The 18,916-nt window shown below is 39.3% G+C and overlaps 1 protein-coding gene and 1 pseudogene across 1 annotated transcript; one reads left to right on the plus strand and one right to left on the minus strand.

The window, feature by feature from the left end:
* The first annotated feature begins 934 nt into the window (after positions 1 to 934).
* LOC134265563 (uncharacterized) lies at positions 935 to 14,602 on the plus strand (annotated as a pseudogene).
* A 2,050-nt stretch (positions 14,603 to 16,652) lies between these two features.
* On the minus strand, positions 16,653 to 18,336 carry LOC134265560 (uncharacterized). The gene is made up of 2 exons (XM_062747784.1): positions 18,134 to 18,336; positions 16,653 to 16,989 (listed from the first exon to the last, which is right to left on the minus strand). The coding sequence occupies exons 1-2, from the start codon at positions 18,232 to 18,234 to the stop codon at positions 16,689 to 16,691; spliced, it is 402 nt and encodes a 133-aa protein (XP_062603768.1). The 5' UTR covers positions 18,235 to 18,336; the 3' UTR covers positions 16,653 to 16,688.
* Between the last annotated feature and the right edge of the window lie 580 nt (positions 18,337 to 18,916).

Here is an 18,916-nt window from a genome sequence, read left to right on the forward strand (position 1 = left end):
TTGGAAATGTATAATTAAATTTTGATTACCGGTATTTTTTTCAATTTACAAATTGAAAATAAAGATACAAAGGAAAGGCAGCGGATGGTTCCTTTTCTGATCAATCATTGTCTGTCGTCTGTCAGTCTGTAAACTTTTCACATTTTAAACTTCTCAAAAATGTATGGGTCAATTTTAACCAAAGTTGTACAAAGCACACTAACACCGTGTATAGGGGCACATGTGGGGCTTCGGTTAAGTATCATATGGGGTTTCAACTCCAAATCGGTGATTTTTTGCATTAGGGAAATATATTTGTAAAATTCCTTTGCTTATGAATTCTTTTGGGCCAAATGACATGCGCATGGGTTGTAAGAATGTATTACATTCCAATTTAGTGCAATAGGTTGGTTGAAAGCGTTACGGATTCTGCAAACACTTCTGGACAGTTCAGTCGACTGGGAAAAATTGTGGTGTCGCTGACATTCTTTGTTCTATAATTTTCAAAAGCAGACCTTTAAAGCTCATTTTAAGGATTAATGTTATGCTAGGAAGAAGTGCTCCCAATGCTACGTGCAAATTCCTTCCCACATTTACTACAGGGAAATCTATTTCCTTGCGTATGAGACGCAACATGTCTCTTGAATGAGCTTTATCTGTTCATCTTTGCACATAGGTGACAACCAAACTTTTTGCCTAACATATGACCATTCATTTTTATTTCGTGGTAAATAGACGAAATCTATATTCTTGAACATAGAAAAACCCTTTGAGTTGAAACCCCTTTAGGCACATAAGAATTTGGCCACAAAAGTTAATATTTCTTGCAGACTGTTAAAAGTGAAAACAGTTTTCATGGATTGTTTTTATATCAATCTTTATCTATCATCCTTGAAATGGGCTTTCAGGACGTTTTATCTCCATATATTAAGTTAACACAACCTGTGGGAGTACTTGAGATAATTTATTTTCGCGACAGATTGCCTAAAACATCACATTGTAACGTATTTCCAGGATACTTAATTATAACAGAAGTGTTCATTTACCAATGACGGGGGAAACTACACTGCATATTGTTCATTTGTCGTATAATGTGATAGACATGATATGGTGTACGTGAAATCAACATCCAGCAGGTTTTACGACTGACTTCAACATGTCCAAATCAGGTAAACTCAGTCTTGTTTAAACACCTTTCCAAAATTTCTGTAATTCATGGGTATCTTTGACTGTTGCTAAGATTTGTAGAAGTTGTTATATTAATTGATTAATGTTGTCATAAATTAAGGAGTTGCTATATGATTACAATATTTTATAATATGAAGTTTTGAATTTCAGCCTCTAAGAATGGCTACGACCGAGTGCCTCTGGTTTCTGCGACTCATTCTGACTCTGAAGACGACACTGGACCAGTTTCTTATATAGCACTCAACAAAAGATACCGCCAAAGATCCCGACAGAAGCCCCTTATAGTGGTGGGTTTCTTCATAATAATAGTGCTTCTGTCGGTTATCGCCGCTATGTGTTACGTGTTAGTGCGGCGGTCTGACACCACCAGCGGTGCAATCACCACACCGACAGGTGCCGTGTTGGATAAGTCCGGACAAGTGGCAGAAATCACCACAACCAAACGAGCTGAGGAAAATTTGAAACCACAGACGCCAAACTGGAAGGTCACCTTTAAAGAACTTGGTATGTATACGTGTTGATACACAGTGAAAGCTGTCTAATCCGAAACATGTGTAACCCGTTAAGCTGTGAATTCCGACGTTAAATTTCTTTCCCATGTTATGTACTGGTCATTTTCCATGTTTTACACTGTACAATCCTACACCCTGTCTATTCCGACACAAATTATAAGTTCGTCTCCCAGTGAATGTCGGATTAGACAGGTTATACCCGGTATATAGAAGACCAAGTCTTCTCTGTCTGGCATCGATGCAATAAAAGTAATAACTATGTATATAAAACATGAAATTTATTCAGGATCAATTGAATAGTTTTAAAAACAAACTTACATTTCAGAATCTAGAAGTATTTTGAATAAATTGGATCGATACGATTTTACAAATTGCAATACGTACATTAAAGTCAGATGACACGTTCTTCAAATATATGTTTTGTATTTCTTTTTGTGATTTCTACATTGTTTCAATATGTTTTTAAATAATTATAATTACACCAAAAATTCTGATATAAGCCATTCAGAAGATCACCCGTAAGGGTTATATAAGAAACATCACCCTGTGGTATCTTCTCCAAATGCCTGGTAAGGTACCCTGGTTTATTGTGAGGAAAATTGTTTAAGTATTATTGTTTTACAAACAGCATGACAGTTTGCTTTATGGGGCGTGCTAAAATTTTGTGTGCTGATTTTCATTTTATCCATCGATTGGATGCTTTTTTTCAATGGAATCAATACTAATTTGCATATGAAACTCAGAATACAACAATGTCCTGAGAATACTGGCCAATCACATTGAATGATTGTTCACCAGTGCGCATTTGTACTCACCAGCAACACGTGGTCAGTCAAATTTAAGCCCGTTTTCTGTCCTCAAAAAAGCATGTATTATATTTGTTATGATTTGACCGGATGGTTTTATATACGTATATGAAAATTCAAAGAACAGAATTAGTAAGGCTACTCTGCTACTGTTGTAATATGTAGCTATCAATATCATCATTATAGGTTGTAAAACTTGCTTTTTACGTCCAGGTGTAACTGTTGTTTACTGCATGCTAGTAAACATGTCATTCAATTGATACGATTGGTCAGTATTGTCAGTGGTATTGTTGGGTTCTATGTTTCATATGCAAAGTCTTATTGATGCCATTGAAATCAAACATCCAATCGATGAGTAAAATGATAATCAGCATACAAAATTTTAGCACGCCCTATAAAGCAAACTGTCACGCTGTTTGTAAAACAATAATACCTAGACTTCAATGAAAAATTCTTGGGAAAATATATTTTTGAGGAACGTGTCATCTGACCTTAAGGGGAAATCTGGGGGACTGACCTTCTAATAAGAGAGACAACTTTCCAAGTAATACTTAAAATAATCCTAATATTACTTATAGTTTATCGTACGATAAATACCGGTAATTGACACATTTAATGTGCCAATTCATAAAAACCTAACAAAAATGATTGATCATGAAAAAGATTTAATGTATTAGATACCATATGTTTAATTTTCATTTAATAGTATTGATTTTTATCGCTTGAAAACATATTTTTAAGAAAGATAACTCTGCTATTGGTTGTATTCTTTACTTACTACTTGCATGAACCGTTCAAGGTACATGTAGCTCAGTCGGTAGAGCGCTCGGTCCGTGATCGGGAGGTCGTGAATTCGAATCTCGGCCGTGATTGACCTAAGTCGAAAAAAAATGGGTAGCAATTGTTTCTTCGCAAAGCGCTCGGCACTTGAAGTGAAAGTTCGGGTCCTTCGGATGAGACCTCAAGCCCGTGATCGATCCCGTGTCACGGCAGGCGTTGGCGCGATTAAGAACCTTCACTGCTTAATGGCCCTGAGCGCCGAGTAAAGGTCAAAATTTGAAGCCCTTAATCGGTATATGGTGACTTCTCTACATAAGTGCAAAATTCTCGAATGGGACGTTAAACAATATACAATCAATTTTTACTTACATTTTGACCTTCTGTTTCTAATAGGACTTAAGGTTAACGTTTACACAAGTATTATTTTCATATATACCTCTTATTTTTACTAGTAATTTTATGTTCTGAAAAGTACATGTAGAGTATACATTAAAACAAATACTGTCAAAAGTACAATAGCAGAAATAAGTAATATGATTTCACCATCGATGCCACCAAGATATTTTGCATATTTGAAAATATTTAGTTGTATTAATTTTTATAGGTACAGAGAGCGTGATGAGGCTGATCGATATTGATGGCGACGGATTACAAGACGTAGTTTTTGGTGCCGCGGCCACTGCCGATCTCGACGCCATTGTTAAGATAGACTCAAACGGAAGTTTGCGGGCATTCTGCAATGCATCAGGTTAAAGAGTTAGATGAATAAAATTACACGAAACTCATGGTACTCATTTGTGAAAGGAAATACACGAATAACATTTGAAAAAAAAAATATAAAATTTATCTATAAATCGTTTTCTTTTAATATTTATAGGTAGGGCATACCCATGTATTGGGACTCTCATTGGAATGAGGGGATATGACGGAAAAGTTCTATGGAAAGTCCCGACAAGATCCGGGGCATTGCTAAACAATTGTGAAGATTTCGATCTAAATTTAGACGGGAACATAGACTGTGTCATTGGAGGACGCAGTGCCACGATGGAGGCCGTGGACGTCAGAAATGGTAAGTGACCACCCCCCCCCCGGGCCCCCCCCCCTCCAATACCAAACTGTTTGGTCATTTGGAGGGGCTAATACACATGACTGCATATTACATAAAATACTGGTATATGAAAAAAACTTTTTAATTTGATTGAACGATTAATCAAAGAAATTGTCCTAAGGAAAACATCTCTGGGAAGCAAGTTCGCCATTTTTTACGATTTCTTTCCCAGAAGTGGAATTTCTACCAACCAATGGCACTGCCCGATTTTAATGGAGACAGTGTCCAAGAGATATTGGTGATGCATGGCGGGGATCCCAATAAAGATTCTGATGTAAGAATTACAAATCAGCGTAGGCCATAAAAAAACAAGTTTGATAAGTCAATAAAGTACACCAGAAGTGTGTACAATACAGGAATAACTATGTCCTTTTGTAAGTTTCTTCTTTAGAGGTATCCATAAATAGGCAAACAAATAAAGCAGATTAGCAATAAAGTTCACATTATATGGAAATGTTCCCATACTTTTCTTACTATATATAGGACCATAACCGGAAGTCGGGTCGATTGATTATGCTGGACGGGAGGACGGGTAAAGGTATGGGGATCCGCTGTCTAGAGATGCCAAACAATAGAGAGAGCTACCAAAGCCCTGTTGTTTACACTTATAGGGACGGATCCCAGTACATACTGTTTGGGAGTGGCGGAGAAACGATACCCGGTAAGTAATTTTGCTTCCTACACCTTTTATGTCCGAAAAAAAAAATAGTTATTCAAATTTTAATGTAGTAATTGCCTTTTAACTCAAATTTCAAATGGCAGGTGACTTTATGATGATTTCTCTGCCGGATTTTTACCGCTATGTTATGGGACTACCAAAAAACGCTAGTGTCCCTAAAACAAAAGGTTCCTACGACCAGTGGCCGCACATACAAAGGCAATCCGATACAGGCATTATGGTTCTTTTCAAGTGAGTACAAAAAAATGTCACCAACCAGCTACATGTATGTACAAAGATTTAGCGACCAATCAGCACTTTGTGATCCTGCTTTGCGCTATGTAGAGATCTGTATTTTAATCAGATTGTAAGTGATCCGTTAAAAATTAAAAATGCCATAAAAAATTCAATAACCTAATGTACTTGGTTTAATCAATTTCAGCTCAACATTGCGAGAGTTAAGAAAGTACGATTCACTGATTGGACAAAGCAAACTAGTCCCCTAGTCCCCTCGAATCGATAAGTGACCTATTCGAATGTTGTTCCCAGTTAAAAATCACAAACATATGTCAAAATTTTGAATTTAGTTTACGAAATGCACAATTTGTAATCTATGACAAAAAATCATATATAAAATTCAGCTCAACAACTGCGGTCGATCGGAAATACGATCTTTGGGACATATGCTGGAAATCACACCTGGTGCATTATTCCCTTCAAGAACTGGTTACCCAATACGCATACTGATTTTGACCGGTTCTAGACATACCTAAGGTTTGAATGCTTGACCTATCATACAACATTTGTTGGTGACATAAAATTTGGACCATTGGTTATCAGTTATACCAACTCCTTAGTTTAAAAATCAAAACCCAAGGGTAAAATTTTTAATTTACCGATTCTAGAGTACAACAAATACTATTTAATTTGTAAAAATACAAATTGTAAACTAGGAAAATATTTGCTATCAAAATTTGCAATTTAAAAATGGTTCTCCGATGAAGACGCCGATGACTTCTATTGGATTTAAAGCCATAAGATGAAGCCAAAGTTACACTGGACACAGGAAGAAATGTGGAGAGCTGGAAATTTTGACCTAAATCGGCCTCGGGGCCTTTAGAAAATCTTTTCCGTCTTGCGACCTACCTCGGTTTGTCATCAAAGGTTCTCCTGTCCCACAGTGGGATATTCGAATAAACATAAGTAATCTCTGCATAATATTTGTTTGCTGGAAATCAAACCCTCACTAATAAAAAGAACATGAAAGATAGTCATACAATACAATACAATACAATAATTTCTATATTATTATAATAATGACACTTTAGTGCGCTTCACATTAAGATATATATATGTACAAAACAAATATCATAACAACATATTTGTGCTAAACATAGTATATAGGCCATTGGTTTCTCTCAAGGTTAATTTACAACATCAATTTAGACTACATATTGAGACACCACCACTTGTAGTTCGGTATTCACAGGCTCTAAACTTATTTTTCTTTTATATTACCCCTTACCTAATAATAAACAAGGCACACATAAGGCGCTATCTTGAATTTTTGTAGTCGGTCACATCCACTTCTATTTTCGTCTGAAACTCCGTAAAACAAATTCCCTGCAATCATATTCTTTCTGTGGCCAGTCCTTCGATTGATTGATTGATTGTATATTGTATAACGTCCCTCTCGAGAATTTTTCACTCATATAGAGACGCCACCACTTGCCGGTGGAGAGCTACAAATTTTGTCCTATACTCGGCACTAACGGCCATTCAGCAGGCAGGGAGGGATCTTTTTCGTGCCAGCACCTACTGCGACACGGGACCTCGATTATACGGTCTCATCCGAAGGACCGGTCTCCACGTCCCACAGTGGGATTCGAACTCGAGACGTAAGGATTGACTCTAGAGCAGACGCTCTAACCACTGCGCCACGCGGACGACGCCAGTCTTTCGAGATCTAAACTTACGGTCAGTGCAACCAGAAGGGCGCATCACACTTGCAAATATCAAAAATCTCTCGTCAAACTCGATCTTCTACTTCAACAATCCGAGAAATGACTGATTTATTTTCGATTTTTTTAAATGAATGTCTTACTTTATATGTTGAATTTATTTTAGACAAAAATAATCTTCTTGCGAGAAGACATCTGGTTTATTGCATTGTAGAACTGAAAAAAAAAAAAGGTCAATAAGCAAGTGCTGAAAGCAATTTTTCGTGGTTTTTAAAAAACCAATATAAAGAATATGTAAATTCGTCATGCAGAGGCGTAACGAAGGGCGTGATGGTGCCGCCCCTGATGACGGATATAGACCGTGACGGAATTGATGACGTAGTGATGTCGGCATACGATGGACTGGTGATCCTGCTGGATGGCAGAACGATGAAGCCTAAGTGGAAAGTGGAATTCCCTGGAAAGGAATCTTACAGGTGCGATGGCGTAAGCGATTTTAAATGATTGATTTCTAAAATTTATAGTACAATTCTCTGCCATCCTTGGACTTTCAGTAAGGCGTGGCATTCTCGACGCTACGTAATTAGCATCTCTCAAATGGCGAACAGATTCTCATTGGTAAAGAAATTAATAACATCAGCAACTTTAAATTGTTTAAGCCCCACCTCTTTTGACAACAGAATATTTCACTGATATGGAGACGATTGCCGGTGAAGGGCTGCAAATTTAGGCCTACGGACTTAAGCCCCACCTCTTTGCCGTACGAAATGCTATCATTGAATCCTTGATACACTCGTTGACATTCGCCCCAATTTATATCCCATGTATAATTCAATAGTGAATGAAAGGCTGTGTTAATTTCAGACGCTAATAATGTAACGTCGAGAATGCCACGTCTTACAGAAAGTCCAAGGATAACAGAGAATTGTACTACACTGTATTTGCGTACAATACTAGATAGAATACTAGAATAGAATGTACATAATTAAGGTAAAATTATTTTATCTTTACCATGGATAAAATGCATTAAATTACTTATATAATTAATTCTAAAATCAAATAAAGTAATGCAAGGTTGAGTTTTTATTGATGAGTCGGATTATTATCTTGAGAGGTACATCAATAATTACGTTAGGCGAATTACATGTTTCAGTAAAGATATTCTTTTGTATGTATAACATTTAGTTGTAAAAAAAAATCCACGTAATGGTACTTCCTAAATAATCCTATAAGATATCTCTAAAATGCCAACATTGCTATTCATTTTGGTTTATAAAATACTTTTAAAGTAATTTAATCCAAAGGAAGGTATTTTACAAGAAGACAAAATACATACAAGTACACGAGGAATATGTATTGAAATCATACAATATACCTGCCGATTCGATTGTTTCTTTGCTTTTCAGTACGCCCGCCCCTGGTTACTTTGATGATGACGATGTGTTGGACTTTATGGTCCATTGGAGCACGGGTGCCTGGCCAATATACAACTCATCGGAGGTAACGTCATTCTAATGAAACTTTCTTTTCCCTTTGTTTACCATCCACAGTGCTTTCAATATATATAACCCATGATAACGTATTCATTTCATGTACAAATACTTTTAATATCACCCTTTTTCATTCCCAGAAAGTTATCATTAACGGCAAAGACGGGAGCATCATCTGGCGTTCTACAATGAGGAACTACGAGATGTCGTCAGACCTAACACTGCAGACGACAGAACCTTACCGCGACCTCTACCTGTACAAAACGAAAGGAAGAGGTGCGCATGTGTACAAAGACCTGACGGGCGAGATACACGGTGTTGGCGTCCAAAGAAATGTATGTTATGTTCTAATTTGACCCAGTCTATAACAAGCATAAACTAAATACAGTACAGCCTTCTTGATTCAAAACCATAACAATACTCATTATGGAAAAAAGGCTCTAAATGTAAGCATCATATGCATAATGTGTGATCATTTGCCTTGCTGACTGAAAAAAAAAGAGAAAAGAATTCCGAATCAACTACATATCACATCTACAAAGATTCGCCTTTTGTCATTTATGTTAGTAGTAATAATATTTGACGGGTCTCAAACCCCCGTTGATTGAGGGCTTGCCTACCTATAACGCATGTAAAGACTGCACCGGCGGACTGCGGAGGAAACCGTCATGGTGCAACAGAGAAGAAGGCGGACACAGCAAGTACCGTGGAATGCTTGGAGCAAGGCAAGGCACATATAGCACGTCTCCAGACGTCCTGACATTTGTCTTGCCAATGGATCTAGATGGTTGCGGACGAGAGAGTGAGGTCGGCGACGCGCAACCCTTCTTCACTTTAATCAAACTCATCGCGCATCTCATTGATCATCCTCCATCCCATCTATCATCCACCCAAAGCCCTGTGGCGACAGGCGATCAACGAAGGTGGCAGGTGCGGGTACACTGGAAGTCGCTAGTCGCGGACCTGCACACTTGCGGCACAGGCCATAGGGTCGCTCTTCACCGACCGGAGCAGCGTTGGAGTTTGGCTTAGCAGCCCTCTTTAGGAACGCACTGCTCACCTCATGGCAAAAAGGAGCGGATAAGAAATGGTATCCCAAACATTGCCTGCTCCACCCTTCCCTAGCCAGTTTACCGCGGCTGGTGAGGACCCTACACATGCGGTCGAAATAATAAAGAGAACAAGAAGAAAACAAGGATCATCCCACTGTACCTTGGGTCGTGGAACGTTCGAACGCTTCTCGACAGAGACACTAGAGAGACCCCAGAGACGCACAGCACTGATCCAAAGCGAACTCGAGAGATATAGTATTGACATCGCGGCTCTCAGTGAAACCAGGATGGATGGAGACGGTGAACTGTGTGAAAGAGGCGCTGGCTACACCTTCTTTTGGAGTGGACGAGGGGCCGAGGAGAGACGAGAAGCTGGGGACAGCTTTGCTATAAAGACGACACTTGCTGGCAAGCTATTCGGTGAACCCGAAGGAGTAAACGACCTCCTGATGTCGATGAGACTCCCCCTCACTCAATGAAAGTTTGCCACTATTGTCAGCGCGTACGTTCCTACCCTGACTAACTCACTAACTCAGAGGAGATTAAAAATATTCTATGAGGACCCCCACATTGTCATCAACGCCGTTCTCAACGCTGACAAGCTTATCATTCTTGGTGACTTTATTGCGAGAGTTGGTCGTGACACCACCACCTTGGAAGGCTTGATTGGGAAGCACGGAGTGGGCAAGTGCAACAGTAACGGCCAGCTGCTTCTCCAGACCTGTGCTGAACATGGCCTTCTCATCACAAACACCGTTTTCTGCCTTCCCACCCGTAACAAGACGTCATGGATGCACCTTCGCTGAAAGCACTGGCATCTCATTGACTACGTCATCGTCAGGAAGATAGACAGACAGGACGATTGTGTCACAAAGGCTATTTGCGGAGCGGAGTGCTGAACTGATCACAGTCTCATTGACTCTTAACTCAACTTCCGGATCAAACTCAAGATACGTCCTCAGGGTACCAAGGCTTCAAAACGTCTCAACGTTGGCAAGCTCAAGTGGCCTTCCACCTTTCAGTACTTTGCTGACACCCTGGAAGAACGCCTGAACTCCACCGTGCTGGATGACCACGGCGTGGAAGCAGCATGGAGCACACTTCGTAATACAGTGTACAATACAGCCTTCGAGTGTCTGGGGCCCTCCACCTGAAAACAAAGACTGGTTTGATGAGAACTGTGTCGAGATCGTGCAGCTTTTAGAGGACAAGCATCGCGCTTACAAGGCTCATATAAATGATCCCACCTCCACAGCCAATAAAGACGCTCTGAGGAACGCTCGCAGCAAAAGTTTCGGGATATGCAAGACTCCTGGCTGAATGCCAAAGCTGACGAGATCTAACGCTACGACAACTCTCATGACATGTAGAACTTTTAGTGTGGACTGAAGGACGTGTACGGGGCAACCCCATCAGGTTCATCACCTCTCCTCAGTGCTGACGGGTTAACACTCATCACAGAGAAAAGATACTCGACGGGTGGGCGTTCTGAACCGCCCCTCTACCATCGACGACGAAGCCTTCAACCGACTGCCCCAGGTTCCCATCAACCAGTCACTGGACGCCATTCCCAAGTTGGAAGAGATCCAGATAGCAATTAGTCTGCCGTCAACTGGCAAAGCACCTGGCTGAGATTTACAAAGAAGGGAGCATGGCTCTACTCGAAAAACTCCACCATCTGTTTGAGCTCATTTGGGACCAAGAGAAGGTACCTCAAGACCTCAAGGATGCCTCAATCATCCACCTGTACAAGCGAAAGAAAATTAGACAGGCCTGCGACAACCACCGTGGAATTTCCCTTCTCTCCATCTACTTAACGGTCTCATTAATCACCGTGAAGGTGACCTCTTGCCCGAGAGTCAGTACGGCTTCCGGAAGAATCGCGGTACAGTCGACATGGTGTTCACTGCACGTCAGTTGCAAGAGAAGTTTCAGGAACAGAACTCCGACCTGTACTCCACTTACGTTGATCTGACCAAGGCTTTTGACACTGTCAGCAGAGAAGGCCTTTGGCGAATCATGGCGAAGTACGGATGCACAAACAAAATTCATCACCATCGTTCGACAGTTGCACGATGGGATGCAGGTGATAGTCCAAGACGGCGGCGAATCTTCAGAGCCATTCTCTATCTTCAATGGGGTGAAGCAGGGCTGCGTCCTTGCCCCGACGCTCTTCAGCTTGATGTTCTCCGCTATGCTGACTGATGCCTTCGATGATAAGGACACCGGAATCGGCATCAAATGGCGCTTTGATGGTTCAGTCTTCAACCTCAGACGTCTACAAGCGAAGACCAAGGTTCAACCGGACACCATCAACGACCTCCTGTTTGCTGATGATTCTGCCCTCAACGCTACCTCCTAGGCCAATATACAGCATAGCGTTGACAAGTTCTCTGATGTCTGCGACAACTTTGATCTTACTATCAGCACAAAGAAGACCGAAGTCATGCATAGGCAGCAGCAGACAAACCGTATTTTGAGCCCAACATCACCATCAACAACCAACGGCTAAATGTAATGGACAAGTTCACGTACCTCGGTAGCACTCTCTTCAGGAATGTTGTTATCGATGACGAGGTAAACACTAGACTGGCCAAGGCGAGCGTTGCTTTCGGCAGACTGTACAAGAACGTGTGGGACAGAAGAGGCATCACAACAGAGACAAAGATTAAGGTCTACCGTGCAGTGGTTCTCTCCACACTGTTGTATGGCTGTGAAGCGTGGACTGTCTACCAGAGGTACGCCAGAGAGCTGAACCACTTCCACACGACCAGCGTAAGCTTCTCAGCATCAAGTGACAAGAAAAGAAACCCGACACAGAAGTCCACACCCGAGCTGGCTTGCCCAGCATCTATACCATGCTCATGCAGTCACAACTCCGCTGGGCGGGACACGTAGTCCGTTTGCCAGACCATCTAGTCCCCAAGAAACTACTCTTTGGCGAACTACAGGAAGGAAAGCATATCCGTGGTGCCCCAAGAAAGCGATTCAAGGACAGCCTAAAGGCCTCCCTCAAGGCATTCAGTATCAACTCATGGAAGTTGCAGCACAGCCACAAGACAGGTGAGGGTGGAGAGTTGCAGTAAACGAGGGCGCCAAGAGCTGTGAAGCCAACAGGACGTCTGTAGCAGAACAACGCAGGCAGGCCAGGAAAGACAGCGCCAAGGACCCAGCAGCTGCCACCATCCCCTGCCTTCACTGTCCGAGACTATTCCGTGCGAGGATCGGCCTGACCTCCTCACCCACCCACCTGGTCAACCTCCCCCACGAAGATGAGACAGTGGTCATCGTCGCCACCGACGGACGAACAATACACATTTGTAATGAAAAATCCACATATATCTATATATCTACTATATACTATCTAGATTTCTACTTCATATCCATTGGGACCGAGGTTGGGTGAGTGTCACCCGTTATAGTCTTCGAACTACTATATGAAGTACTCTTGAAACAGTAGGCTGGTAGGGTGATCGGCAGTTTTTTTTAATTATCTGAACCTCGGAAAAAAGAAAAACAATGGGGAAGTTAGTACATGTATATTATTGCTTTTTCTTATCTTAACTAATAGCTTTTAGAAATTCCATATCTAAATGTTTAAGGTAAATCTGTTATTAGGTTAATTATTAATGTTGCCTCCGAATCAACAATGCTTGCAATGTAGGATTTTTCTCTCTCGTAGATTTCAATTCTTCCTAAAGACAAGTCAAAGAACTCTACTCAGGGTATGTAATGATTTAAACTTTTATATATAAAGGGCATTTCTTTAACAACTCTTACATTAACAACTCAGCCCCACGTGAAAAAATATTAATATAGAAAGCTCACAACATTCCATTCTTATATATGGTATTTTCAGATGATCCAATATACAACGATTTTGTGAAGTTCCATTTCCGATGTAATACTGGTGTGGATATTAAATCGGAGGTTTTTGTAATGGATAGAACTATAGCGGACACACCCATCAAAGTGATCGAAACGTTACCCGAGGAATATCATTACCGTAAGTTACCGATCTAGCTCCTGTAAGTTACATCCTATTGTGTGGAGTAGATGTTTACGAGGGGCAACCAAAAGTTCGCAAACTAGTTCTATATTTACAAAACATCAGTTCAGATCAGCAATTCGTAATAATATACTTTTATGTAAATTGGTTGAATCTGATTCGTCGAGAAACATTTGTTAAAAAACACTACCGGTATTACCGCAGAATAGTGAAGCCTTCCAGCGTAGCAACAGTCAGCACTGCTTTATGACGGGTGATATTCTGAAAAAATGTAGATTTGGCATAATTTATGATCACTGCAATATGCATTTGTATAAAACATTTAGCGTAATATAATAAATATTGCATGTAGTTGAGTGTAACATAGAAAATTTTCACCCCTCGAAAACCATTGTAAATCTCGGCTGCACCTCGGTTGACAATGGTTTTCTTGGGATGAAATTTTTCCATGTTACACTCAACTACACACAATATAATAGCATTGATGTACGTCCCTCATTTGTTGTAGACCCCGCTGTAAACTGGAAAACGAAAGCAAAGAATACCAGTCTTAATTACTGCTCCCTGTTATTTCCAGAGGATAGAACCACACGTAAGTCACATGGTGTCTGTTTATAGTCACGGAATATCTTTGAAGCAAACGAATTTTAAAAATTCTTTCATATTTTGTAAATCATAAAATAGAAGAGTATTGAGAGCTGGTGATTATGAGTAATGATTCCGCTTCTGCTTGGTAGCTGCCGTGGGTGATGTGGACGGTGACGGTAACCTTGACCTTGTGATCCTGGTCAGTCACTCCGGCCAGAGAGTGGACCAGCACTACAGCTACGACTCCATGATTTATCAAACCACCATACACAAAGTCAACTTAATCCCCATCATAAAGAATCCAGAAACCAGAACCCCCATGAAAGTCCAGACCGCATTACCCCTGGATCGTTACCGTCTAGAGAAAGACGTCTCTGATCTAGAATTACTTCCTCTAGACCAGCAGCAATGGTTGTCATACTTTGGTACAAAACAAAACGGCCATTTTAAAAATAAAAAATAACACCAATATTCAGTGCTTTAATGTTTCTTGTTTAGTAGGGTGAGTTCACCATGCATCGGACACATACCTTGCTTCGGAAAACTCTCTTTCAACTTAAGAGTTCTGTGCATTTATTTGTTTCTGTCATAAAGACGAAGATTTAAATTTTTTAATGATACCGATTGTGTTTATTATATTGTGATAAAAATACCCCGCAAATGGCCTTGAAGTTACGTCATATTTTACATCATCAAAGGGGAATAACCCGAAATTTATGATTTTGCAATTTTTAGAGTTATCGTTCTTTTAAATTCGACTTCCACGGAACGAGTCGGACTTTGGTGAATTTTGTCATGGATTGGTAATTTTACATAAATTATAATTAAATTTCACTTCAATTTTTGTTTAATTCTTATTCGAGCTGGTTTTTACTAGTATGCTATTTTCACCGTACATCGGACACAAATTAACCATGCATCGGAAACTTTTCGATGCAAAGGTAAGCACTACCATTTTCATACAGAACCCAGCTGACAGCTGTTTTTTGCGGAAAAAGAAAATAAAAACTCCATATTTTCAGTCAAAATACAAATTATCGATATATGACGTCTGGAATTTTATTCAATTTATTTCTACAAACCAGAGTATGATAAACCATGAGAAAAAGGCGCGAATAACGGCATTATAAGCATTTTAAAGCATTTCTAAGGCCGAGAATCGTTCTACATTTGTGCAATGATATCGTCGATTAAATTAAAGTTGAGGGTTATTGCTTAGATAAAAGATGAAAATATATACATATCAAGGATTTTAAATCACTGTGATAAAGGTATGATATTTTTGTCTCCATACCGTCTGTCCGATGCATGGTGAACAATGTCCGATCCATGGTGAATTTTCAGTTTTTTCTAAAAACTCGATTTTTGGGGATATTTTCTCAATAAACGGCATATAATTGTGTCCTAAATTGTTATTTTAATCACAGACTAAATGTTAAACTCCATTCTGATAATTTTCCGTCGGTAACGATATCGCTAGAACTTGTTGAAGTACAAGGGTATCCGATGCATGGTGAATTCACCCTATGTCTTTTTGTAAGTTTAGGGTGGCTACAAACTAGATTTTTATTTTAACACGAGCTAGCTGTATCTAAAGCCATCTTGAAACATCCGCAACTGGCTTAAAGAACCGTCACCAAATGTTAGCAGAGTTACCAGAACAATCGTTTACTGTCATTACCCCTTTGTTACAAAGTCAAATTGTTGAAACACCCTTAGCATTAGAAATGAATCGACACAACACCAGTTTACTTACAAAACCTTTAACGGTACATATAAGTCAAAAATATAATTTCCTTGATTGAAATCAGAGGCTGGGAGCAAAAGAATATGACACCTGTTTACCCCCGAGTCCATCACAACTGCTTTACCTCCCTCCTCCTGTCTCGCTGAGGCCGGAACACAATGAAAAAGGTGAAGATGCCAAAACGTGATCAATTTCACAACCCTCTTAACAATATAGATCGTGGATGTATACGGTCAAAAACAAACGCTCATATTTCCATTTAAAAATTCGGTTGACTTGCATATAAATTGACAATAAAATTGTTGTTCATATGATTTAAACACTGAGAAGCGAGGAGAGATCTCATAAAGACTCTTGAAAACAGACGGGGCTGGCTAGGGGAGGAAACCCTACTCTACAACACCGGTATTAAAATGAATGAATGGAATATATTTTTAAGGTTATAGCAAGAGTTTTCTTCTCATGTAGAAGATCTGCTTCATAAGAATAAAAAAAAAACAACAAGACTAATATATAACTTTGATAAAATTAGAAAGTGATATATAAATAAGTAAGGAGACGGAAGAGGTTTTTCTGGTATGAAGAATTACGAGATCTCGTTTGACCTGAAGTTACAGACGTAAACTGGCTGTGACCTTCGTAAGAGAAAAGATGAGCAGGTACAAAGACCTGACGGCCAAATTCATCATTTTATAAAAATAACATTTAAAGATTTCTTTTGAAGAAAACAATGTCCATTCATAACAAGAGATATAGGATGATTTTTCTGTTTAAAAATTATTGGGGAAAATGATGTAATGTAAAGCATATTTATGAGCAGTTGTTTTCTGTAAATAATAAAAAGTCACGTCCAACTATCAACAGAAAACAAGCAGAAAGTGTTCCAAAAAGAGCACGTAACGTCACATTCCGGGGTAGCAGACGTTTACAACATCCCCAAAACAAAACGGATCCAAAGTTAAACATCATGGATCCGTAGAGAGAATAGAGAATTTTCTTTGGTTCTGATGCTTTTTTGAGTGTCCTTGACTGGTAGAGGCGTAGTCCACTCCCGAGCATGCTGTTGTAGAACAGGACCGTACCTATCGTTACCGAGGCATCTCCACACAATCTGAAATCAAAATCGTCAAGCATTATTATGCTATATGGACACTTGATGTAGATTTTAAGTCCTATCCACTGCAAAAAAAAAATCTATGGCCTTATATCAATTTAAAACGCTCATTAAATAAACACAATTCTGAACTCTTATATATGAATTCATAAAAATGTATCAAGTAAATATAATACACATTCATCGAAATAGCCAGCCAATAAAGGAGCATATTCTAAATGAAAAAATTAGATTGCAAGAATTTAGAAGCTTCAACCCGCCACCACCCGAAGCTTTCCTTTGTATCCAGATCTAAAGCCAGATCTAGAGGCGCGGGGAGAGGGGGGTTATTACATATACTTGCATTATCATTACAGTATTCGCTACACCAATTGTTTGGATTCTAGTTGTGTTCTACTGTATGTATTACCATGTTTATTATTATATTTTGTATGGGCCCTTACCAATTACTGCAATTGTGTTTGTGCCAGTAAAATATTTGTAAGAATTAAACCAAGTAAAAGGGACCTTGCCCCCCTTCCCCCTAGAAAACGCGAATCTATGTGAAATCGGTAGATCGAATATAGTCATGGTATGAAGCTTGAAACCCCCCCCCCCCCGAAATAGGTTTTCCGTTTGGGGATTTTTTTTATTTTGGATGTCAAGAAATTTCTGGGTTAGAATTTTTTTTTGAGTTGGGTGGATCAACCCCTCCCCTCCTCCCCTGGAAAAAAAATCCTGGATCCGCCTGGGCTCACCCACTGATGGGAATGCACAATCTGGAAATATATATAGTTATATGATATGCTATATATTATATATAACATTATATAATATATATATATATAAAATATATATACTATAGACATGATAGATATAATCGGATTGCCTTGTGGTTGGATGTTCGTGTAATTAGGTCCTACTAACCGATTGTTTGTTTTCGCCCCCGATTGAACTTGGCTAATCCGATATACCAGGTAGATGTTTTTGTAACTTTTTTTCGTAGTCATTTGCATCAAACAGAGCGATTTTAAAATTGTAACAATTTAGGATATCAATGAGAGTCATGTTAATCTACAATCAAAATAATACGTAAAGAAAAATCAAAGTGAAACTTAGCTTTAGGATTTTAGTGCATTAAAAAAAGGTGGTGATGGCGTACCTTATAAACTGGTCAGTGGCCAGAATTTTCACTGAGAAGACAATATAACTAGAACACGTCATGCAGTAAAATCCATTCTTGAAAGCTTCATTTGTTTTCATCCCATCTGTTTCCAAATGTCGTTTTCAGCTTAAACACCGGATGTTGATTCATTAATGCCCCCATCGACATGTACTGTACTGATACTGGAGGGATATGTATGACTGCCACCTCACTCGTGTATGTAGTACATCCTACGTTTTCGCAGGTGTGGATCCAGGATTTCCAAAATAAGTGTGTGTGTGTGGGGGGGGGGGGGGGGTTACGTATATTCTCTCTCTCTTTCTCTCGATCGACCGAACCAAAGACGTAGCAGTGGTTTTGAAAGGGGCAGCCAGAAAAAAAAAATGCAAAAAGACAAGCAAAAGAAAAATAAAATAAATTAAAAGTAAATAAACAATAAAGGAAATTGTCAACACACGAAAAACCTGAGTATTTCGTTGCGTTTGGGGATGGCGGTGAAGGTTTAGGTTCCAGCTTCTCTCAGTACATCAAAGAACAATTTCAGTAGAAAAAGCTATGAGGCCACCAAAAAAAAAAAAAAAAAAATAGGTAGGTAGGTAGGAAAATTATTCAATTTTATTTTTTCATTTTATTTTTTTCTAAAGGTATTTTTTGGATATGAACTAATATAAGATCATATTAAAAATGCCGTGTGTCTAAATCATCTTTTTAAAATTATTTCATGTCTTTTGATAAACAAATCACAAGTGGTTTTTTATGAAATACGAATTGAATGTATAC

This window comes from Saccostrea cucullata, unplaced genomic scaffold (assembly GCF_032062105.1).
Source record: "Saccostrea cucullata isolate Sc308-1 unplaced genomic scaffold, CSIRO_AGI_Scuc_v1 ctg296, whole genome shotgun sequence".
Lineage (NCBI taxonomy): Eukaryota > Metazoa > Mollusca > Bivalvia > Ostreida > Ostreidae > Saccostrea > Saccostrea cuccullata.

What these genes read in the sequence shown, in the direction of transcription:
- LOC134265560 (XM_062747784.1), bottom strand. Translation starts at nt 18,234, where the DNA reads ATGAAAACAAATGAAGCTTTCAAGAATGGATTTTACTGCATGACGTGT. An exon ending in GCCACTGACCAGTTTATAAG is followed by an intron (nt 16,990 to 18,133) that starts GTACGCCATCAC and finishes TTTTGATTTCAG; the next exon opens with ATTGTGTGGAGATGCCTCGG.